The following is a 25,424-nucleotide window of genomic DNA, read 5'->3' as shown; positions in this document are numbered from 1 at the left end:
TCGGAAGTATGGTTTCGGTAGTAGGAATCGTCGTGGACTCGGTTTCAGCCGAAACCAAGACACTCGCGGTAGGCCTGACCGTGGTTTCGGCCGAAACCGCCGGCCGCGAGTGTCGGTCCTTTTCCTTCCTTTTTATGACCATATACGAAGTCGGAGTCTCAGACGGCATTTTATAAGCAAAAGCGGTTCCAAAAAATTCCTCTGCAAACTCCGACCGATGTCTAAGAGTCCGTCGGTTGAAGGAGGCACAGGCTAAACAAGCTGATACGTCGTGGTCTGGGCCTAAGCAAGGAAGGCAGTAAGAATGGAAATCCTTATGAGGTATTTGTTTCCCACAAGTTAAACAATTATTTACTTTGTCTGACATCGGCTGAGGCAAGAAAGAGTCCCCAACGGGGTACTTAGCTTTTTTCGAAGTCTTCGGTAGCTGAAATCTCTGGATTTGACCGACCGGCACTTGTGAACAGCTTCTGCTTCGGGCACCGCTGCAAGAAAGACTGAGGAAAATGGCGTCGGCTGATGCTTTTATACCCCAGATGCTCTGACGTCGGGGAAAGTGCGACATCAGCCGACGCCAGACCCAGACTTTGGAATCCGGCCGACCGAAGGGCTGCCTGAGGCAGGACAACCCATATGTTATGACTGCAGATGCATCCTTGAAGGACATCTTGGTAGCTCAAGGCTGTGTTCCACAGAGCCATGGCTAGTCTGCAGAGGGGCTAAGAGTGGGTACCCCCCTGCTTATGTACCACATAACAGTGGTGTTGTCTGTCTTTACCATTAATTGTCCTGGAAGAATGTGGTCCTTGAAGTCTGTCAGAGAATTCTGTACAGCTAACATTTCTTTTTGATTGATATGCAAGTGCATTTGACTTGGGTTCCATTTGCCCTGAATGCACTTCCCTGCCAGGTGAGCCACCCCCCCATGCATAGTCTGATGAGTCTGTTAGGGTTTGGGCGGCAGGGGGTAAAGTGAATGGTAGTCCCTTTTCTTTTGTGGCAGGCCTCTGCCCACCAAAGGAATTCTAACCGTAGGCAAGGTATGATAGGAATCATTGCTTCTAGATCCTGAGAATGTTGACACCATAGACGTTTTAGATACCAGTGCAGTTTCCTCATATGCAGTCTTGCATATGGAATTAGTAGAATGTATGAGGCCATGAAATCCAAAGGCTTGCAGTATTTGTTTTGCAGATAGCAGGGTTTTTGTGGCCACTAGTTTCAAGTAAGTTGTCAAATGAATTGATTTATCTGGCGTGAGGAAAGCCATCTGGGAAGTTGTGTTCAAGTTTACTCCCAGGAATACAATTTGTTGACATGGTACCAGCTTTGATTTCTTTTTGTTTATGGTGTATCCCAGGCAAGTTAACACCTTTTGTACAAATGCCAGATGATTCAGAAGTATGTCCTGGCTTTCTGCCTGAATTAGACAATCATCCAGGTATGGGTATATCTGAATATTTCTTTACCTGCAAAATGCAATGACTGGAGCTAGGCACTTTGTGAATACCCTGGGCGCAGTAGATAAGCTAAAGGGCAGTGCTGAGAACTGATAGTGCATGTAGCCTGCTTTGAAGCGTAGGTATTGTCTGCCGGATTCCCTGATTAGGATGTGCAGGAAGGCTTCCTTTAAATCCAGTGTTGCCAACCAGGCATCTTTGCCTATCAAGGGAAGCAACTGGTGTAGAGTTAGCATCTTGAATTTTAGAATCACCAAAAAGGTGTTTAGGATACACAGGTTCAGGATAGGACGCCATGAATTGTCTTTTGTGGGTACCAGGAAAAGTCTTGAGTACAAACCTTGTCCCTTTTCCTCTTCTGGTACAATCTGAATAGCCTTTAATCTTAAGAGAGAGAGAGAGAGAGAGTACCTGCTCTTGAGCCTCTGCCCACTGATTTGGGGGTAGATCTGGCCAACCATTTGGGGTTGGTAACGTGGGGTAATGAAATCTGTATCCTTGGGAAGCTATGTTTAAAACTCATTTGATCTGGGTAATCGAGTTCCCAGTTTTTTTGCTTGCAGAGCAATCTTTCCCCCTACAGGAGCAGTCAGTTGAGAAGTGCTTGGAAGTTTTAAAGTTAAGTCATTGAGACAGCTTACCATAGGCGGGAGTCTTACTACTCCCTGATTTGTAAGTGGGAGCCCCCCACTGTTTTGTCCTGTGCGTACCCCTGGGACTGGAGCCTGGGTGTTCTGCTGGTTCTGGGTTTTGAACTGTGAAAGCCTGGAAGAGGCGGGAAAGGACCAATTTTTCTGAGGGCCAATGCCTACTAAATCTAGGAGGCTGCACTTGTAAGAAATCTTTTAACAGTTTGCATAGATTTTGCTTTTTCCTCCATCTTTTTAAGAACGTCTGCTTTGTTGCCAAACAGGTGGTCCTGATTTAAGGGAGCATCCAGCAATTTAGTTTTAACATGATCTGGCAGAGATTGCTCCTTAAACCAAGCATGTCTTCTAAGTACAGACCCAGTGACAGCAGCCCTGCAAGATGCCTGTAGTGAATCAAAACCCCATTGCAAAGTATGTTTTCCAACTTGTTCAGCAGAATGCATTAAATCCTGTAAATCCTTATTTTCAGCACAATCAGGAATCAACATCATGTTCTGTTTAAGCAATCCAATAATACGCTGCTGATACTTTAACATATGAAACTGGCAAATTAAGGGGCCCTTGATGGCCAAGGTTGCAGAGGTGTACACCTTCTTACCCCATCTATCCAGGGCCCTGCAAACTCTTATCAGAGGGGGTAGGATTTTAGCAATAGTAGCCTTAATGCCCTTGGGTCCCTCTGAAATGTTCTCAGTTGTCCGGTCCGCTAATGATTGGCAGTAGATTTTCACGTGCCGGGTTGCCAGCCCTGATGCACAACCGTCAACGAAGGTACGCCCATTCACACATGTCTCCACGCAGAAGACGCTCTAGCTGAGAATTGAACCGAACAGCGTCTTACTGTGAGGCGACAACGCTACCGCAGCACCATCACCGCTTTTAAAAAGGAACTTTTGAGAAACAGGACCCCTATAATATCTATCAGGTTTTCTGGGAGCAGGAGGTAAAGAGTCAGGGGCCAAGCTAGATTCCGAAAAGGCATAGTCAACAATGTCCAGCACAGGAGGGATAGCTAAGGGCCTGTGTTGGGGCAGGAGTAAGAAATCTCTAAGCCTCTTTTTAGAATCAGAGTAATCCTGGCTTTCCAAGTGAAAATGCTCCCTAAGAGTATGCAAGGTTTCACCAAAATAAAATCCTCTGGGGGAGAAGTAGAGGGATAGAGTCCTCTGCATCAGAATCCTCATAGGTAGATAAGGGTAAATCCTGGTCATCAGAGGAGACAGAAACTTCAGAATCCTGGTCAGAAGTATCATAAGCAAATTCATTCCTAGGTCTCTTAAAGGGGGAAGGTTGGCTTCCCCTTATTAAAGTAATAAGGTCTTCAGTTATTCTTATCATTTGTTTTTTAGGCATAGAGGCCTGACCATGCAGTCTGGGTGTCCATTTCCTGGGCATAGTTCAAGTTTTAGGCTGAGAAGAAGAAGGTGTTGGTTTAATATGCAAGTCAGTAGGCCTGAATACACCCTCAGAAGCCGGTGCCTGCACAGCAGCTCCGGACCCATAGAAAGTAGAGACATCCGCAGGTTCCACAGTTGAAGCATCTCACGGCATACCGGACTCTGAATGGGTCTCAGTAGAGGCCTGTGAATATGAAGTAGCGGGTATCAGGGGCTGCGAAAGCACCTCAATGAGTACCGGTGAACTGGCGACTAGCTTAGGAGAAGTGTCGTCGGCAGCTTTGGACCTAGGCGGCCTGTCTCTGTCTTTATCTTTGCGTTTTTTCAGAATGTCGGTAGTTGGGTGGCTTACCGAAGACATATCTGGATAATTGAACCAAGCACCAAAATATTTAGAAGCAAAAATTTACCAATGACATATAATTTGTGGTTTAAATAAGGCACAAAACTGACAGCGAGGTAAGTTGTGGTCAGGGCCTAGGCAAAGAATACAGTACGAATGAAAATCTTTATGAGGTATTTGCTTTCCACAAGTAATTACTGACTTTTACTGACATCGGTTTAGAGCAAGAAAAAGTTTCCCCAACGGGGTACTTAGCTTTAGTTGAAGACTTTGATTCTGAAACTGGAAAACGAAAATTTCAGGAGTTGGCCAATCGGCATTTGCGAACTGCTTCTGCTTCAGGCACTGTATGGCAAGAAAGAATGATGTAATGGCGTCGGCTGCATACCTGACATCATGGAAGATGAGACAGCAACTGAAGCAGGACCCAAGACTTTGATAATCAGGCCGACTGGGGGCTACTGCAAGCAGATAACCCAAATGTGATGACTGCAACAGTGAAACATGAAGTAAAGTATGTTTACCAACTTGTTCTGCAGAATGCATTAAATCCTATAATTCTGTGTGCTCAGCACAGTCAGGAATCAACAATTTTCTGTTTAAGTAGTCCCATAATATGCTGCTAGTACTTTAACATATGAAACTGGCAATTTAAAGCCCTAATGGCCAAAGTAGCAGAAGTATATACCTTCTTACCCCATCTGTCTAAGGCTCTAGAATCTCTATCTGAAGGGGTAGGATTTTTGGCAGCAGTAGCCTTAATGCCTTTTGGTCCTTGGGAAATGGTCTCTGAATCCGCAGTAGGATTCTTAAAGAGGAACTGGTGAGAGTCAGGTACCCTGTAATACCTGTCAGGTTTTCTGGGACCTGTAGATAAAGTGTCTGGGGAAAAGCTTGACTCCAAGAAAGCATCATCTACAATGTCAAGAACAGGAAGGATAGCTACAGGCCTGTGTTGAGGAAGGAGTAAGAATTCCCTAAGCCTCTTTTTGGAGTCAGAGTAATCCTGGCTTTCCCAGCGGAAATGCTTCCTAAGAGTGTGCAAGGTTTCACCAAAAGAAAAATCTTTTGGGGGGGAATCAGAGGGAATGGAATCCTCTGCATCAGAATCCTCATAGGTAGATAAGGGCAAATCCTGGTAATCAGAAGGAACAGAAATATCAGATTCCTGATAAGAAGGAAAATCAGTTTTAAGTCTCTCAGAGGGGGAAGGCTGGCTTCCCCTAATTAAGGTAATAAGGTCTTCAGCCATTCTAAGCATTTGTTTTTTTATTTTAGGCATATGGGCCAGAGCATGCGGTTTGGATGTCGGTTTTCTAGGCGTGGTGCGAGTTTTAGGCCTGGATGAAGAAGATAGCATCGGTTTAAAATGCAAGTCTGTAGGCCTGAATACACCCTCAGAAGCCAGTGCATGAACAGTGGCTCCAGACCCATCCAAGGTAGAGACATCCGCAGGTTCCATAGTCGAAGCATACCGGACTCCAAATGGGTCTCAGTAGAGGCCTGCGAATCTGAAGTAGTGGGTATCAGGGGCTGTGAAAGCGCCTCACTATCAGTAGACTGGCAACTAAGTTAATGGAAGCGTCGACAGTTTTAGACCTATGCGGTCTGTCTCTGTCTTTATCTTTACATTTTTTAGGAAGATCGGTAGTCGGATGGCTTAACGAAGCCTTTTCGGAGTACTGATACCGAGTACCAAAATAATCTGCTGCAAAGATAGCCCAACGACGAATAGTTTGGGGGTTGAACACGGAACAAAACCGACAGCAAGGGACATCGTGGTCTGGGCCTAAGCAGGGAATGCAGTATGAATGAAAATCTTTGAGGTATTTGCTTTCCACATGTAAGACAATTGTTAACTTTTACGGACATCAGTTGGAGCAACAAAAAAGATCCCCAACAGGGTACTTGTCTTTTTTTGAAGACTTCGGTTCTGAAACTCGAAAACGAAAATTTCAGGAGTCTGCCGACCAGCATTTGCAAACTGCTTCTGCTTCAGGCACCGCACGGCAAGAAAGACTGATGTAATGGCGTCGGCTGCATGTTTTATACCCCTGACGACCTGACTTCATGGAAGCAGAGACAGCATCCAATGCAGGAATCCAAGACTCTGGTATTCAGGCCAGCTGAGGGCTACCTGCAGGCAGATAACCCAAATGTGATGACTGCAAAAGTGAAGCACGAAGAACATCCCATTCCATAAGAAAGAGAGAGAAGTAAAACTGCAGACTATGCATTACCTATGATAGTTAGAGGAAATCACATATTATGTAGTACACTTCTTTTCAAATCATTCAGTTTGGATATGGAAATATGGATCCCATTGAGATTAAGCACCCTTACATCGTCTTTGCTTTATTTACTTATCCTTCACTCATCACACCTCCAAAGATTAAAGAGCATGTAAACTATAAAAACTTCTAGCAAGAACATAAAGGATCAAGATACAGACGTGAGAATGAGAATGAGCATAGTTACATAACTTATGTGAAGTGTCATACACTGAGTTTGCATGGCTTCAATTCTATCCCCAAGTACAAGAACCTTTATTTATTTATTACATTTGTTAACCAGGAAAAATTCCGACTAGGCCAGGAGCCTGTTTTCAGCGGAGGCCCGGGGAGAAAAGCTCCAGAAAAACAGTACGATATTTTACATATGAATATTAAAAACACACAAATTCTGCTACAAGCTTAAGTACAAAGCAAAAAAATGGTGGTACAAGACAAACAAAATACATAGAACACATGAAAAATAGTGGGTTGAACAGTCTTGAATATTGCGAAGTCAAACAGTATACAACTTGAGATACAGTGTACTCTCAGGGGTGCCAAACGGTTTACTATCAAAATGCTGAAATTCATTTGGTCTAACGTTCATATGATTGACACATGAATATTAAATAGTTCATTTGGTCGACAGGAAGTGCATGCAAATTACCTGTCGACATTATGTTGCAAACAGGGCAAGGATTTTCCCTTGTCTGCACTGTTGTGCAATCTCGGAGTTGTAATATGTAAGTAGCAGGGGGTGTGGGGGGTACAGCCCCCCCTGCAAAAAACACTAGTGTTAGTTTGCAGGTGTTTTTTGACCGTTTAAATTTAGACATTTTTTTTTCCGGTATTTTGAACATTCGGTGTAATGACTTTTGAAGTTATGAAAGCCGACCATGTGAATTTCAACATTTTGATAGTAAACCGTGCCAAACACCTTTTTGAGAGGTGGGCAGAGAGAAATTGTAGTAAGAGGAGTGGAATGGGTGCGGGATAGGATAAGAAGAGTTAGCCTGGAGTATGACTGGAGCAGAACCAATGATTAGCTAGGTAGTTATGTAGTAGTTGTTTGAACTCATGAATGTGTGGATTGTTAGTAATGGTTTGAGGGACGGTATTCCAGAGTTTGGTAATTTTGTTTTGAACAGAGACAGTCACCATGACAATTGTGGGAGTCGGTGACCTTCAGCATAAGTTTGTCGGAGGATCTGAAGGGCCAAGGATTTTGACTAGGCTGGACAAGATTGCAGAGAGCAGGACAGTTTGTGGGTTGGTGGATTAACATGTGGGTCACAGTAAGTTGGTTGAAAGCTAAAAGGTTTGGTAGTTCTAGCCAGTTTAGCTGAGAGAGCACAGTACAGTGGAGTGCTGTGTGGGGCATTTGTGGCAAACTTGGCCATTTTGCTATAACAGGATTCTAGATTATTTAGGTCAGTCTTGAGAAGGTTAAGAAGAATATGAGATCCATAGAAGAGGGAAAAAAGCAGGTGAGATCAGGCAGTGGCAAGCCTGGCGTTGTGGGTAAGATATGGCCTGGCCAAATATAAGGTGCCAAGCTTGATGTGCACATTTTTGATCGTCAAAGAGACATGTTTTTCAAAAGTTAGGTTCTCATCAATAGTGACATCTAGGAGTTTAGTATGAGTTGTGGGTTCAATTTTGGTTCCATTTGAAGAGAGGTTTGACATGGTTTGGATTTTCTATGTTTGAAGATTATTAATTTAGTTTTATTAAGGTTTAGGATTAGTTGATGTTCGGACAGGTATTTTTCTATGTTTTGGAAAGATGGCTGCATTTTTAATTGAAGTTGTAGGGGAGAGGGGGCAGAGCATATAAGGGTAGCATCATAAGCGTATTGGACAACAGTGGCTAGACTGGTAGCAGAGTTGAGGTTGTTTATGAACAAGATAAAGAGGAGAGGACCAAGTATATAACCGTCTGGCACGCCAACAGAGATGGGGATTGGGGGGGTTTCCCATTTAGTAGCTTTGGAAAAAATATGCCAAGTGCTAACTAGGAGAAAGGACGTCTCCATCTCTGCAACTGAACTAGAAGGGTTGTCAGTGTTAAAGCTTAAAGGAACAGTAGTAACATAAGCTATGCTTTGGTTAAAATGCTTAAAGTATTCTGTTCAGTGAAATTCATCAAGGGGGCAGAGAAGTCAAGAATTATTCAAGAATGTCAAAGTCTACTGCCAAAGATTTTTTTTTATCCCCACACAACGTTTTTATTTCAGAAAAACAAAAATAAAGGTACAGTCACAGGTATTCATATTTAAACCCCATCCCCAAAAAAGAAAATGTTTAAAAGCGTTTTCCCCTTACCTGCAACAAGTTTTTATTATCTGCACAACCGTCTTCCCTCTCATTCTCAACATTTGCAAAGCTTTCCAGTTTCAACAAATTTTCAAGTTGGGTACATTCTTTTGTTTCAGTTTCTGATCCTTTCATCGCATCTGCATCTCTTCTTACAGAGACAGTATCGGACATCCTCAACAGAGAATGTTACTTTAAAATTCTACTAGATGAGTGGATCCTATGGGGGAAAGGTTGAAAGAGGCAAGTCAAAAATTTGAATTTTTTGTGTTTAATTGCACCAGCATATCTTTAGAAAGAACTCCTCAAACTAATTAACAAGCACATAATATTACAGATCAACATGATGCAAAGTATTCCCTCACACATTAGCATTTTGAGCACTGTACAATGGTTATTAATATGAAGCTGTGTTCTCTACAAGCACAGGAAAATGGATTTAAAATTTACCGTTAATCAGGTCAGAGTTGGATGCATCTTTAACTGTAATGACCGTACCATCAACTGCTTCTCTTAATGCAAGACTTATGTACCTCCCCAGAAAAAAGGAATACCATAAGGCCTCATACCTTGACTAACTGCTCCTACTTTTATCACCTTCCCTTTCCTTGGCAAATGACCCATGTACAATGGGAAATCTACAGTGGCTATCTGCGAATAATTCCAACCTCATTAGGGTCAGAGGTTTAACCTTAGAGTGTAACAGGGTCAAGTAAGAATTTATCCAGTTATTGGCCAGTTTAGTTCCCTCATTCAACATGTGACAGTAAAATGTGAAACTCTCAACACTGTCCAATCCTACCTAAAAGGTACAAAGGTAAAAATGCTTTCTTGAAGCAAGTACTTCTGATAACTTCAGAGCAAAATCTTTTACTATGACTTAAACAACCCTTTCTACTTTCTGCTGCCAAACATAGTGAGCCTATGACAACAAAATTAACCAGAGACCCTACAGACATATTAGAGACAGTTCATAAATTTTATGAAAATTTGCACAAAGCAGAGGAATGTGGAAACAACAAAAAAGAACAAATGGAAATATTTATACAAACATTATGCCAAGATTAGAGGAAAATCAGGCTCAGCAATTAACAGCCACGATAAGAAGAGAAGAACTAAATAAAATAGTACTGTATACTCAAATCAGCACAGGGAAGTCTTCAGGAAGAGATGGTAATTTATTTATTTATATAATTGACATTTGTTTACTGGGATGGTCCAAGTGGGTCAGAAAGAACCCATTTGTAGCGGAGGCCACAGGAGAAAAGCTCAAGTTACATACAGACTTATACACACTTTACACAGATGATATAAAAACTACATGAGTTCCAAGCAAGCATGCACATTGTTATGAGGCAGATGGTAACTAGCCATTTATATTACAAGATATACAAGCAAATGATACAGAGTGATGAAGTACAGATGGAGAGAGAGTGAAAGAGAGAGTCAGTTTGGTTTGATCTGGAAGAGATTAGCCTGGATGAGAACAATGGCACAGCCAGGAGTTGATTGTGTGTTGTTTCAGTACAGTTTTAAAGGCAATGTAGGTTAGTAGTAGTTCTCACAGTAAGTGGAAAAGAGGTCCATGCTTTTGCAGCATAGTGAGAACAGAGGCTTCAACCAGCTGTCTTAGAGGGTTTGGATATAGAGAGAAGCTCTATAGAAGCTCTATCTGTAGGCCTAAGTGTTCTATTTCGGTTGTAGGGTTTTGATGATGTTATTCAGAGCTGGGCAGGCTAGGGGTTTGTAAACCTTGTTGTAGAGTGCTAGTAGTTGGGGAATTCTAGCCAGTTTAGTTTTGTTACTGACTAGCAGTGGTGGGTTCTAGTTTTAGAGCTGGTGGCAACCTTGGCCACTTTATTATATCACTGTTCCAATTTGGATCTAGAGGAGCTCTGTGAATTAAGTACTAGTGTGCCATAAAGCAGGAAGGGTAAAAGGAAAGTTTTGGCAAAGCTGGTTTTGGAAGAAGAGGTTAGGGTGTGTTTGTTTCTGTATAGTGTGCTAAGTTTCTGGTGGGTTTTCTTTATGTTTTGTTGAATGTGAAGATCAAATGGTAGGCGATCGTCTATGACTACACCTAGTAGCTTAGCATGGTGGACAATTTCAATGGTACTGTTATCAGCAGAGAATTCTGAAGTAGTTTAGATTTGCTGTACGGTTCTTTGGCTGACAAAGAAGCAGCTTACTTTTTTTTAGGTTGAGGAATAGCTGGCAGTTACTAAGCAACTATTGCTGTGGTAGTTTAGAAATTAGAAGGGAAGAAAGTGATACAAGATCTGAAAGGTACGGTTTCAAAAGGAGGGAGAGCACTAGCACCTTGGGGAAAAAAACTGTGGTGGGTGTATTACCCAAAGATGGTGAAGGCCCATTAGACAAACTTGTATATAGACCAATTTCAATTTTAAAGTGTTTACATCTATACAAGCCAAGAGAATGACAAAGATGCTGCCAAAATTGATTAATATGGATCAAATAGCAAAATGGTCTAGAGGGAACAGAATACAAGAAAATACCACTACTGTTTGTGGGTCTTGATGCACAAAAAGCATTCAATGGAGTCAGCTGGGATTGTATGAATAGGGCAACAGCAGCATTTGTATTCCCTGACAGAACAGGGTTAATTAGGAGTATATACAATGGGCTGGAGGCAAGAATTAGGGTGGGAGGGATCCCCTCTAGCAAACTGTGTTTGAACAAAATAACCACTAGCAAAGAAAGTAAGGGAGTCAAAAATTCAGGGATATAACTGGTAAGGCAATAAAGAAAAGTTACCTTCATTTGCACATATTTTGCACTTGATAAATCCTAAAAAGAGAATTATGTTAATGTGGAACATTTATAAAGATAACAATAAGAAATTATATACTTACCATAACGTTCTGTGTTCACTGTTCCTCAACCACTGGGTTCGGATCCAATCCTCAGATCCTACTCAGCCAATACTATAGCTCGTGGTTAAACTCTCAAGCTCCATCCTACCCATAATGCACCAACCCCTAACATACCTCAGATCTTGTTTGCTAATTAATATAAATAGTAACTATACGAATACTGTTACTAACAAAGGAAACCAATTTCTTGAGATCCACAGAAGACGTACTGGTGTCTTAATAGCATCTCACTCTTCCAGACGTTCAAGATGTCAAAGGTTGGGGGTTGGTGGGTGGGAAGTTGAGGAAGAATGAAAATGGACAACACAGATAGAACGGTACGGTAAACAGATAACTTCTTTATATATAAATAAGGTACTTACCATAACTTGGAATCTGTGTTTGTCAAGTTTCATTCTTCCTCACAGTTGGGTCTTCAAAATAAGGTACTTACCATAACTTGGAATCTGTGTTTGTCAAGTTTCATTCTTCCTCACAGTTGGGTCTTCAGATCCGACTCGGCCGCATTTACAAGACTTTTGGAATAGAGTGTCGAGTGCTTCCCTTTCCCTAATGCATCATTCCTTTTGTAACTCCTCATATCGAGTTTGCTACCCTAATTGGTAATATTACGAGGAAGATATACAGCAGATTAAGAGTTTCTGTGGCCCAAGCCATGAATTTACTGGCTCCAAATTCCTCTAGGTAACTTCTTGAAGATCCCAAGGCTGGAGGATGGATGGAAGAGAAGTGAGGATGAATGAAAATGGACAACACAGATGCCAAGTTATGGTAAGTACATAACTTCTGTATCTGATGTTGCCCTTCTCATTGTTCCTCACTGTTGGGTCAGAGTCCCCAACTACGTAACTCCTGGGTGGCCACTAAGGAAGGAAATTGCTGGGGCACTTTCAAGTGAAAGGATGCCCTATTTCTGGAGACAATGTCCAATTTATAATGCAAAACATATGTTTGAGAGTCTTAGACCAAGTGGCTGCAGCACATATTTCATCAATAGATGTTTTGGCAGAAAAAGCTGAAGTGGCAGAGGATCTAGTCAAGTGGACTTCAGCTGGATGAGACAATTCAACCTCTTTTTGGGAATAAAAGGTAGAAATGCAATTTGTTATCCATTTAGCCAGGGTAATCATGGAAACTGCCTGGCCCAAATAGAAAAAGATACAAAGAGTTGATCAGATTTTCTGTGCTTCTTTATCCTGTGGAGACAGAAACGCCAACTGTCTATGAACATCAAGAAGATGTACAGCAGAGGCCGAGGAGAAAAACTCCGCTATAATACTAAATTATACAGTTTACCAGATACATTTTCTTTTGTTTGAATAATTTGAAAAGAAGACCGGCAACTGAATGGACTGATTAATGTTGTATTCTGGTGCAACTTTAGGCATAAAGATGGACTAGCTCCTAGGGAAACTCTTTATGAAAAATTATGTCAGGAGGTTTGGCTGACAGGGCTTGCATTTCAGATACTCTCTTGGCTGACGTGATGGCTACCAAGAAAATAGTCTTCCATGAAAGAAATTTCAAGTCACAACTAGCAGCCGGTTCAAAAGGTTTATGAGTGAGGCTTTGAAGGACAATTTTAAGGTCCCAAGGGGGAGAATGATCTTTAATTGGAGGGCTTATCAGAAACATTCCACTCATAAAGGCTTTGCATAACTAATGAGGAAATAGAGGGAAGATCCCTTTCCTGAATGAAAATCGGAAATAGCAGCTAGCTGCAACTTAATGACAGTAAAACTGGCACCATCATGAAAAAGTGACCTCAGAAAAAGGAGAATAGCTGACATAGGAGGTGTAAATGGATCAATATTCTCCTTTGAAGCCCAAATCGCAAATCTTTTCTACTTACTGCTATAGACCTTTTTTGTGGATACTTTCTGCGAGGCCAAGATTATGTCAAGAACTGGGGAAGTTAGCCTGGACTCTCTTATAATCACTGAAAGTGGAGAAACCATGCAGTTTAGCTTGAGAGTGTGAAGATTGGGCTTTTGATGTTCTGACAGATGGGAGATGAGGTCCTGGTTGGGATCCAGTATCCATGAGGGATAGATCAGGTGAGACAATAAAAGGAGAAACCACACATGAAGAGGCCAGAAGGGGGCAATGAGGATCACTGAGCACTTCAGCCTGCTGGCTTTCTGCAAAAACTTCGGGATCAAGGGAAGGGGAGTGTTAAGCATAAACAAGACCCTGGGGCCAATCGTAGACTAAAGCATACCTCGGTGGCTCCTCTTTTGGGGAGGGGATCAGAGCAAAGTACTTGCTGCATTTGTTGTTTAGGGGAGAAGCAAAGAAACTGCAGCAAGGTTAACCACAATGGCTGAAAATCTGGTTTGCTACTGCTTGACTGTGGGACCACCCGTGAGGGGTCAAAATGGACCTGCTGACACTGTCTGCCTGCACATTGCTTTCTCCAGGCATGTGCATTGTAATTAGAAAGTGGCTGGAAGAGATCAACCGTTGACAAACTCTCATGGCCTCTCTGCATAATGGTTAGGATCACGTTCCTCCATGTTTACATACCAGATCATTGACATGTTTGTCTGTATGAATTCCAATAGTCCCTAGAAGAAGACGATCCTGAAAGGTTTGCAATATTAGAAGGACTGCTATCATCTTTAGGACATTGAGATGCAGCCTGGTCTCATGCTGGGCCAAGTGCCTTAGACCATCTTTCCCTGATAATGCCCCCTAAGCCCTCAATAGGGAAGTGTCCGTGGTCACTGTGCCTATTGGAGGGGGAAGAGAAAATGACCTGCCCAACAATAGGATCATTTGAGTGTATCCACCATTGGAGATGCCCTCTTTAGATTGTAGCTAGTCATACAGGGGCCGGTACATAATGGACCACTGAACAGCCAGGGTCCATTGTAGGACGCGCAAAGTATTTTGCTAAGGGTATGAGAATGATGCACTCTGATGTAGAACCCAGTGCTATCTGTGCTGGAGGGGATGCAAGATGCAATACGTCCTACACTTGCTGTCTCACAGAAGTTATGCGATGCAGAATAAGGAAGTTACTTGAGTGGAAGTGTTCAGTTTCATTCCTATAAACTCTAGATTCTGCAAAGGAATCGGGTTTGATTTTGTCAAGTTTATTGAAATGCCCAGGGAAATGAAGATCTGTAACAGGTAATCCCTGGCCTGAATCAGTTGATGCCTTGCTGGTGCAGTAATATTCCAATCATCCAAATATAGAAACACCTGGAATCCTTTCAACCTCAGGTAAGCTGTGACAACTGCCATACATTTGATAAAAACCCAAGAGGTGTGTGGTGAGACTTAAGGGCAGTGCTCTGAACTGGTAATGATTGTCCCCCAGCCAAAAGTGCAAATGTTTCCTGGAACATTTGTCCATTTTGATAGGATAATGCGCATCCAGGACATCTACAAAATGTACAGTTGTGTACACTTACCATAAATGTAGATGTTCGAGTGTATTCACTGTTGTAGTCATCACATTTGGGTTATCTGCTTGCAGTAGCCCTCAGTCGGCCTGATTATCAAAGTCTTGGGTCCTGCGTCAGTTGCGGTCTCATCTTATGTCAGGTAGTCAGGGGAATAAAGAATGCAGCCGATGCCATTACATCAGTTTTTCTTGCCGCAGATGTCAGGTGCCCCCTAATGGGAAGCAATTAAATATATATACAAGGTTACACCTCCAACAAAAAAACAAATACACCAAAAAGCTTTAAGCATAGTAAAAAGGAATAGAGGTATAGTCAAAAGAAGTCAGAGGGCTGGAGGGAGGGTAATCAGGACTGCAACAGTGAATACACTCTACCATCCACATTTATGGTGAGTGTACACAACTATACTATGTTCTTCATGTTTCAGTGCTGCAGTCATCACATTTGGGTAGATTCCCAAAGCTAAGGATGGGAGAAGGAAATTAGATAGCACTAGGACCAGTTATAAGGCCCTGCAAGACTGCAGTGGCAAAGCCAGCTCTGGATTTAGAGAAAATTGGCAAATGGTAATGCTTGGTGAAAGTATGTACAGAACTCCAGGTAACAGCTTCTAGGATGTCCCTGGTAGGGACACCTCTGAGAAAGGCTGTAGAGGTAGATGCAGCCCTAGTTGAATGTGGTCTTATCCCCTGTGGGATAGGTGTTCCATGGTGCTTATAGCAGAAATGAATGCAATGGCCTATCCATTTAGAAATGGTTTGCTTTGAAATGGCCTTCCCCTCTGCCCCTGCAGCAAATGCCACCAACAGCTGTTCAGATTTCCTGAGAGGTTTAGTCCTGTCCAAGTAAAATATAAGCTGTCTGTGCACATCTAAGGAGTGCAGTATCCATTCCTCTTTGTTCTGTGGATTAGAAAAGAAGGTTGGCAAATGAATGGACTGATTAAGCGCCACACTGGATACTACCTTGGGCATGAAGGAGGGATTGGTCCTGAGGGACACCCTGTCTGCATGAAAGATGATGAAAGGCTCCACTGCCATAAGGGCCTGTAATTCAGACACCCTTCTTGCTGAAGTGATGGCCAAAAGGAATGCTGTTTTTCAAGAAAGGAATTTCAACTCTGCACTTGCAGCTGGCTCAAAAGGATGCAGAGTGAGTTTTTCCAATACAAAGTTAAGGTCCCAGGCTGAAGTTGGGGCTCTCCTGGGTGGTCTTTTTTTGGCCCCTCTGAGGAACTGCTTGAGCACTGGATGAGAAAAAAGGGGTGGTTCTGTCTTGTAATGAGCTGAAATGGCTGAGGCATGAACTTTGATGGAGGAAAAGTAAAGGCCCTTGTGAAGCATCTCAGTTAAGTATTGAAGAATCTAAGGTAAATTGGGTGCTGCTGTGCCCATCCCCTGAGTTTGGTTCCAGGAACAGAATCTTTTCCATTTTTCAGGATAAGATTTTCTAGTACTATGTCTCCTTGCCTCCACAATGACATCCAACACTTGTTTACTGAGTGATGGTAACGGAGAGATCAGGTAATTAGCCACGCTGCCAGGATCAGGGTTTGAAGCTGAGGGTGCAGAATCTGACTCTCCTACTGGGACAGCAGGGTAGGGGTCTGAAGCAGGTGCCATGGTGCCAGCAGTGACACACTGCGCAAGAGGGGGTACACCAGTGTTGGTGTGGCCAGTCTGGTGCTATCAGTATCGCCCTTGGTTTGTCTTGTTTGATCTTTAGTAGTACCTTGGAGAGGAGAGGCAGAGGAGGAAAGCATACACAGATAGATTTTTCCAGGTGAAGGACAGGGCATCCACTTTCCAAGCTTGTTTGTGGGGAGTCCTTGTGCAGAATTTGTCCAATTTGTAGTTCTGTGGGGGAGGAAAACAGGTCTATGTCTGGGCTCCCCCATTTGTTTATCAACATGTTGAATGTCTTTGGTTCCAGTTTCCACTCGTGTGGGTCCATGAGATTTCTGCTTAGTTCGTCTGCCAGTGTATTTAGCTTTCCTGGCAGGAATTGAGCCTGTAGGTGTACTTGGTAGCTCAAGGCTGTGTTCCACAGAGCCATGGCCAGTCTGCAGAGAGGGTATGAGTGGGTTCCCCCCTGCTTGTTTATGTACCACATAACAGTGGTGTTGCCCATCTTTACCATTAATTGTCCTGGAAGAATGTAGTCCTTGAAGGCTGTCAAGAGCATTCTGTACAGCTAACATTTCTTTTTGATTGATATGCAGGTGCATTTGACTTGGGTTCCATTTGGCTTGAATGCACTTCCCTTCCAAGTGAGCCCCCCCCTTGCATAGTCTGATGCATCTGTTGTTAGGGTTTGGGCGGCAGGGGGTAGAGTGAATGGCAGTCCCTTGTTTTGTGGCAGGCCTCTGCCCACCAAAGGAACTCTAACCGTAGGCAAGGTATGAGAGGAATCATTGCTTCTAGATCCTGAGAATGTTGACACCATAGACTTTTTAGATACCACTGTAGTTCCCTCATATGCAGTATTGCATATGGAATTAAGAGAATGCAGGAGGCCATGAACCCCAAGGCTTGCAGTATTTGTCTTGCAGATAGCAGAGTCTTTGGGGCCATTAGTTTGAAGTAAGATGCCAAATGAACTTGTTTCTCTGGCGTGAGGAAAGCCATCTGGGAAGATGTGTTCAAGCTTGCTCCAAGGAATACAATTTGTTGGCAGGGTACAATATGTGATTTCTTTTCATTTATGGTGTACCCCAGAGAAATTAGCACCTTTTATACAAATGTCAGATGATTCAAAAGTATGTCCTGGCTTTCTGCCTGAATTAGACAATTGCCCAGGTATGAGTATATCTGAATATTTATTTGCCTGCAAAATGCAATGACTGGAGCTAGGCACTTTGCGAATACTCTGGGCACAGTAGATAAGCCAAAGGGTAGTGCAAAGAACTGATAGTGCATGAAGCCTGCTTTGAAGCGTAGGTATCTTCTGCATGATTCCCTGATTGGGATGTTCTGGTAGGCTTCCTTTAAATCCAGTGCTGCCAACCAGGCATCCTTGCCTAGCATAGGAAGCAACTGGTGAAGAGTTAGCATCTTGAATTTTGGGATCACCAAAAAAGTGTTTAGGATACAGAGATCCAGGATAGGATGCCAGTGTTTTTTTTCTGGGCACCAGGAAAAGTCTTAAGTAGAAACCTTGTCCCCTTTCCTCTTCTGGGACAATTTGAATTGCCCTTATACTTGAGAGAGCGAACTTGCTTTTGAGCCTCTGCCCACTGATTTGGGGGTAGATCTGGCCAACCGCTTGGGATTGGTACAGTGTGGAAGTGGAATCTGTATCCTTGGGAAACTACATTTAAAACCCATTTATCCTGGATAATGAGTTCCCAGTTTTTTGCCTGCAGAGCAATCTTTCCCCCTAAAGGAGCAGTCAGTTGAGAAGGGCTTGGAAGTTTTAAAGGTAAGTCATAGAGACAGTTTACCATAGGGGGGGGGGGGAAGTCTTACTACTCCCTGCTTTGGAAGTGGGAGCCCCTTCACTGCTTAGTCCTGCGCGTAACTTGGGACTGAAGCCTGGGTGTTCTGGGTTTGGACTGAGAAGGACTGGAAGAGGCAGGAAAGGACCAATTCTTAGAGGGCCAATGCCTACTAAACCTTGGAGGCTGTACTTGCAGGAAATCTTTAACAGTTTGCATAGATTTAGCTTTTCCTCCATTTTTTTTAAGTACTACTACCGCTCTGTTGCCAAACAGGCGATCCTGGTTTAAGGGAGCATCCAGCAATTTAGCTTTAACATGATCTGGCAAGGATTGCTCCTTAAACCAAGCATGCCTTCTAAGTACAGACCCAGTGACAGCAGCCCTGTAAGATGCCTCTAGTGAATCAAAACCACATTGCAAAGTATGTTTTCCAACTTGTTCAGCAGAATGCATTAAATCCTGTAAACCTTATTTTCAGCACAGTCAGGAATTAACATCATTTTCTGTTTAAGCAATCCAATAACATGCTGCTGATACTTTAACATATGAAACTGGCAGTTTAAGGCCCTAATGGCCAAGGTTGCATAAATGTATGCCTTCTTATCCCATCTATCCATTGCCCTGGAATCTCTATCAGAGGGGGTAGGATTTTTGGCAATAGTAGCCTTAATGCCCTTGGGTCCCTGTGAAATGGTCTCAGGATCCGCAGTGGGAGCAGGAAGTAAGGAGTCAGGGGCCAAGCTAGATTCCGAAAAGGCATCATCAACAATGTCCAGTACAGGGGGGATAGCTAAAGGCCTGTGTTGGGGCAGGAGTAAGAAATCCCTAAGCCTCTTTTTTGAATCAGAGTAATCCTGGCTTTCCCAGCAAAAAATTCTCCCTACGAGTATGCAAGGTTTCATCAAAAGAGAAATCACCTGGAGGGGAAGCTGAGGGAATTGAGTCCTCTGCATCAGAATCCTCATAGGTGGATAAGGGTAAATCCTGGTCATCAGAGGAAACCGAAATTTCAGAATCCTGATCAGAAAAATCATAATTTCTAGGCATGGATCGAGTTTTAGGCCTTGAAGAAGACGGCGTTGGTTTAATATGCAAGTCAGTAGGCCTGAATACACCCTCAGAAGCCGGTGCCTGCACAGCGGCTCCGGACCCATCCAAGGTAGAGACATCCGCAGGTTCTACAGTTGAAGCATCTCGCGGCATACTGGACCCCGAATGGGTCTCAGTAGAGGCTTGCGAATCTGAAGTAGCGGGTATCAGGGGCTACATAAGCGCATCACTGAGTACTGGCGAACTGGCGACCAACTTAGAAGCATTGTCGGCAGCTTTGGACCTAGGCGGCCTGTCTCTTGTCTTTACCTTTGCATTTTTTCGGAATGCCTGTAGTCAGGTGGCTTTACCGAAGCCATATCTGGGTAACTGAACCAAGCACCAAAATATTTTAGAAGTGTAAATATACAGACGAATAGTTCTTTGTTTAAATAAGGCACAAAACCGACGGCGAGGTACGTCGTGGTCAGGGCCTAGACAAGGAAGAATGTACCAATGAAAATCTTTATGAGGTATTTGCTTTTCACAAGAAATACAATTACTGACTTTTACTGACATCGGTTTAGAGCAAGAAAAAGTTTCCCCAACTGGGTATTTAGCTTTAGTTGAAGACTTCGGTTCTGAAACTCGAAAATGAAAATTTCAGGAGTCGGCCAACCGGCACTTGCGAACTGCTTCTACTTCGGGCACCGCACGGCAAGAAAGACTGATGTAATGGCGTCGGCTGCATGCTTTATACCCCTGACTACCTGACATCATGGAAGATGAGAAAGCAACCAATGCAGGACCCAAGACTTTGATAATCAGTCCGACTGAGGGCTACTGCAAGCAGATAACCCAAATGTGATGACTACAACAGTGAAACACAAAGAACATCACATCCAATCATCCCTGCGTAGAAGTGGCAGAATGGACTGAACTGTAACCATTTGGAACTTTGACTTCTTGACATATAGGCTGAATTACCAAAGTAGAAATTGAAAAGTTGGTTACAACATTTAATACAAGTACAGAATTCCTTAAGTTTACTTACAAATATAGTAAAGATTTTATAGAATACTTGGATGTAGACTTGAGGAAAGACTATACTAATAGAAAGTATATGTCAAGAATCTATAGGAAGGAGACATATTCAAACATGTTCTTACACTTCACAAGTTGCCACCCACTTCACCAGAAAAAATCAATTATTAAGGGCCAACTGGTGAGGGCGGCGAGGATGACAACAAGTGATAGTGACTTCCTAGATGAATGTAATTTACTAAAAAAGTTCTTCCTCCAAAGAGGTTACCCTTACGAGTTTGTTCAGGAGATTATAATAGAGGTCAAGACTAAAAGACAAGGAGGTTATTATGTGCCACTTTTAGGTACTATCCAACCATTAGGCGGAGCTTGGATGCCTCAATCTACTAATGAAGTTAAACTTAGTTTTACCTGTAGTCTTATAACAATTTTCAACTTGGACTCCCAAGATATTAGAAATATAATTTTGAAAAACTGGGAGCCTTTATCTAAAGACAATCATCTTAAAGACCTCATGCCTGAAAAACCAAAGATAATTTACAAAAGAGGTACGAATCTGAAAGAAATTTTGCAAATCAAAAACACTAGAAAAGCCACAAATGTAGGCATGACTAAGTGTGGTATGTGCAATATGTGTAAATTTGTAGAAGAAGGCCGCACCTTCACAATTAGGAATATAATTTATAAGATCAAAAATAAATTTAATTGTAGTAGCAAACAAATTGTTTATAAAGCAAAATGTGTGAAGTGTGCGGCCTTCTATATAGGTAAAACTGATAGGAGACTACAAGAAAAAATATATGAACATAATTACTGCATTAGTAGACAGAAACTAGAAAATGCTCTAGCTAGGCACTGCCTAGAAAATGAAGGCCATAGCTTTAAATTTAAAGCTATTGACCAGTTAAGTGAGGATCCTAGAAGTAAGTTAAAACTAGAAAGGAAAGAACTGGTTTGGCAGTTAATAACAAACGCAAACCAGCACCCAGGAATTAACGAAATGTCTTCAATTAAATGTATCTTGAGGTTGAAAAATAAGGAAAGATGACGGAATTTATTTAAGGCAGGGTCCTTAAGGTACAAATACTATTTTAGAAAGACAACCTCTATCTGTAGGGACACATTTTTTATTCTAAAAGGACAATCCCTATTATAAAAGACAACTTTAAAGGGCAATTTCAGTATGTTACTGTTTTTAGAGTACTTTCCCCCTTTAGGCTTATATATACGAATACGAGTTTATGTCTTGGCCCATTTTTGGGCCGTGACGGTTAAACTCTATAGGATTACAGAAACATTATTTGTTCTAGGTAGTGTTAGAATACATATTTGATTCAATAATGAACACAGTAAGTTTAGATCGTTAATAATGCTTAATGTATAATGAACAACAGAAAAACTTTTTTCAAAACAGAAAACTTGCTTATAGAATAGAATAAATTCAATGTAAGCATTTTATTTAGGGCTTATTAGAACAGGCCAGTTATTTACAAAGCGACTTCAAGTGCGTAATATTCATCTAGGTCAACCATTTGTTATTAACATTAGGTATAAGCCAATGTTTTTTAAAAAAAATTTTTAAGAAACATTTTTATAAAATTTAAGGAAACACAAGAGCAAAGGAGGTGAGACAAAGTTATTAGAATACTTTTTCCATTCAAAAAAACTCTTTTTTAAAAACAGATTGGATGTGTATACGTTTTATGTACTTGTGTATACTTTTTTGACATGGTTTGTGGAATATTCCTTTAAGTTCCTTGTGTAGATTAAAGCTTTAGCCTTCCTTTAAGAATCGATGATGAGCTGATTGTTTAATTGCTTTATTGCAAAATTAAAAGGAGGTTAAATACAAGGAAATAGGTTACTGCCCGTTTGTCTTCTGAGGAAGTTGCGTTTGGACATAGCGACGAAAAGTGTATTATATTTCAGCGCTTAAAGAAATTTTACTGGTTTTAATAAACTGGAATTGTTTTTATTTTATAAGTCGAGCCTCAAGGGAATTTTTACAACTCTGTAAATTTCACTTACAGAAACCCTCTAAAGGGGGTAGCCGTTTTGGAAATCTAGGGCCTTTTTCGCTGGTTTGAGGTTTTCTTCTTTTTATATAGGCTGAATTGCCAAGATCCAGTATTGGTCTTGGGTCCCCGGTTTTCTTTGGCACCAAAAAGAAGCGAGAATAAGTTCCGTATCCTACCTGCTCAGCCGGGACCTCTTGGATGGCTCTTCTCTAGAAGTGTTTGAACTTCTCGAAGAGTGGACTCCCTCTGACTGGGTGGCACATTGGGGAGTAACCTTCTGGAACTTCGAGGCGAAGGGAAAAAGGGAAAGTAATAACTTCTAGATATTATTTTTATCACCTAGTTGTTGTTTGTGACTAGGTGCAGGGACAGACGTCTCATGACTGCCTCCAGAGTTGGGGAATCAGGCAGTACTTCAAGAGCGCTGCTACGGCTTATCAGCAAAGAGTTTCCTAAAACCTTGATTCTGCAGAACTCGCCACACCCCGTCTCTGGGACAGCATTTACTACTGAAATCTCCTACTCTGCCCCTAGAAGAGGTATTCCCACTTGAGTTCTAGGAAGGACCTTGAGATTTTCTAAACCAAAGTTTGTTGCACCCCTTTGATTTTTTGAGAAGGTCCTTTGGGGGATAGAAAACTTGATCCCTACAACAGACAAGGTCTTTCCTTCTGTTGGTAAGAGTTTCTTTCACTGATGGTCCAAACAAAGAGGAACCAACAGGGGGTGTTAATGAAGAATGTCTTGAAGAGTTCCTCGAATTCGCAAAGACACAGCCAGGCATGTCTCCTAATAGCTATGGTTGTACCAGCCACCTGTGAGGCACCTTCCACAAAGTGGGAGATCAGCCTCATTGTGGAATTTGCCTGGGAATACAGAGTCACGAACTGGGGAGAGACCTGTTTAAGATTCACCTCCAACAAGGTCTCTTTCACAGAGTTGGTTAGCTCCTTGATCAGATTTCTCTGCAGACATGTAACATGTGCCAAGTAGTTCAACACTCTCACCGCGAAGGTAGCTGAGGCATACACGCTCTTTCCGGATCTGTCCAAGACTTCTTGTTCAGGGGATGAACAGAGGAGCTCTCTTCGGCGAGCTCCTTTTTTGTGGCTGCTGACACCACAATGGCATCAACTGAGACACCCTTGTATCAATAAAAGAGATCAGGAGGACTCAAGAATTTATCAAGATGCTTGGGGACTGGCTCAACTGTGTCCAGTTCCTTCCACACCCAGTGGGAAACTAGATAATGTGTTTGTCCACTAGGGGGGGTCACTCAGGGCTTAGGCCTGCCCCGAAAGCCTCCAGAAACACCAACTCCTCAGAAAAAAGATTTTGAGAAGAATAGCCACCTTTTTGCCTCAGGAGTTGAAGGATGTCTCCAAAGGAGACGTCGTCCAGTGGAGATCTGGGGGATCCTTTATCAAAATCAGTAAGCTCGGTTAAGGACACCAAGGGGTAGTCCACATGCCTTCTCTTGCACATTTTCTTCCGATGACCCTCTTCTGTGGGATGATCTGGAGAAGAATCGGAAGAAGCAGGGACCCCCTGCAGGGAAGTGGTTTGGAAGCTTACCTGGGGGATGACTAATGGCACGATGGATGGAACTAAAGCCCAGATAATTTGACAACTGGGTAGGATTTGGAGGATGAGGAGTCATACCACTTGGTCTAGAGAAAGCTCTCTCTGCTACCTGGAAGGCTGACGGACCAGGGGAAAAGTACAGTTGTGTACACTTATCATAAATGTAGATGTTCGAGTGTCTTCACTGTTGCAGTCATGACTGTAGGGTTCTCCCCTGCCGGCAGGCAGTCCTCGGTCGGCCAGAATCCCAAAGTCTGGGTCCGGCGTCGGCTGTTTAGCCATGCTCCCTGACGTCAGAGCGCCAGGAGTATAAAGCCGACAGCCGACGCCATGTTCTCCAGTTTTTCTTGCCCCAGATGTCAGGTGCTCCAAAATGAGTAAGATCCCATACCCTTTGCAAATACACCTCAAAAGAAGGGTGAAGAAGGGAACCACACAAAAGAAAAAATAAGAGGGGACAGGAGGGAGGGAAACCCAGACTGCAACAGTGAAGACACTCGAACATAGTACAGTTTTGTACCTACCATAAATGTAGATGTCCGAACTGGATAGCATCTGCAGTCATAACAAGTGGGTTGTCCTGTCGTCAGGCAGCCCTTCAGTCGGCCGGATTCCAAAGTCCGGGTCCGGCTTCGGCTGATGTCGCACTCCACCCGACGTCATCTCTGTTGGTCTTCGGGTATAAAGGCATCAGCCGACGCCATTTTCCTCAGTGTTTCTTGCCCCAGATGCCAGTAGCCCTCTTGCAGGCTAAAATTTGGATAGATGCCAATGTTTCCAAATAGATAGAGGTAAACACAACAATAAGCATGTATGTACATATACACAAACAAATACACCATAAAAGACTCCCCCCCAACAGCTAGCTATTAGAAGGGTAAACACCCTAGGAGTACCACAGAGGGGATGGAGGGTAATCCTGACTGCAGATGCTATCCAGTTCGGACATCTACATTTATGGTAGGTACAAAACTGTACTATGTCCTTCATGGATGCATCTGCAGTCATAACAAGTGGGTAGAATACCATAGCCAACTAGGGAGGAGGATAAAAGTAGATTATGGTGTGTTTAGGATCCCTTGCAGTACAGCAGTGGCAAACCCTGCTCGGGATCTGGAATATAGAGGCAAATTATAATGCTTGGCAAATGTATGCACGGAGGTCCAAGTAGCCGCCTCAATAATGTCTTTGGTTGCCACTCCTCGTAAGAAGGCTGTGGTAGTGGCTGTTGCCCTTGTAGAATGAGGTCTTATGTTCTGTGGAATTGGTTTTCCATGGAAGGAGTAACAGAATTGTATGCAATTTCCTATCCATTTGGAGATTGTCTGTTTGGAAATAGCTTTTCCTTCCCTTCCTGTTGCATAGGCTACAAAAAGTTGGTCAGTCTTTCTGCTATTTTTGTTCTGTCCAAGTAGTAGCGTAGCTGTCTATGTACATCCAAGGTATGCAGTATTCTTTCCCTCTGTTTTGTGGGTTGGGAAAGAAGGTAGGTAGGTGGATTGCCTGGTTTAAAGACACTCTGGATACCACCTTAGGCATAAATGTAGGATTAGTCCTCATGGACA

At 42.7% G+C, this 25,424-nt stretch overlaps 1 protein-coding gene across 11 annotated transcripts in view; it reads right to left on the bottom strand.

The window, feature by feature from the left end:
- R3HDM1 (R3H domain containing 1) overlaps positions 1 to 25,424 on the bottom strand; it is a 2,579,330-nt gene that overhangs the window by 2,240,332 nt on the left and 313,574 nt on the right. For all 11 annotated transcript variants that reach the window (XM_044074947.1, XM_044074954.1, XM_044074957.1 and 8 more), the window contains one exon: positions 8,448 to 8,658. In XM_044074947.1, coding sequence (XP_043930882.1) covers positions 8,448 to 8,612 — 165 coding nt within the window. In that variant the 5' untranslated portion in view covers positions 8,613 to 8,658. The remainder of the gene's footprint in view (positions 1 to 8,447; positions 8,659 to 25,424) is intronic.

This window comes from Protopterus annectens, chromosome 6.part0 (assembly GCF_019279795.1).
Source record: "Protopterus annectens isolate FY-2018-M chromosome 6.part0, PAN1.0, whole genome shotgun sequence".
Taxonomy (NCBI): Eukaryota; Metazoa; Chordata; order Ceratodontiformes; family Protopteridae; genus Protopterus; species Protopterus annectens.
Note: the sequence above shows the minus strand (reverse complement) of the source record. Positions and strands in the feature narration are given on the sequence as shown.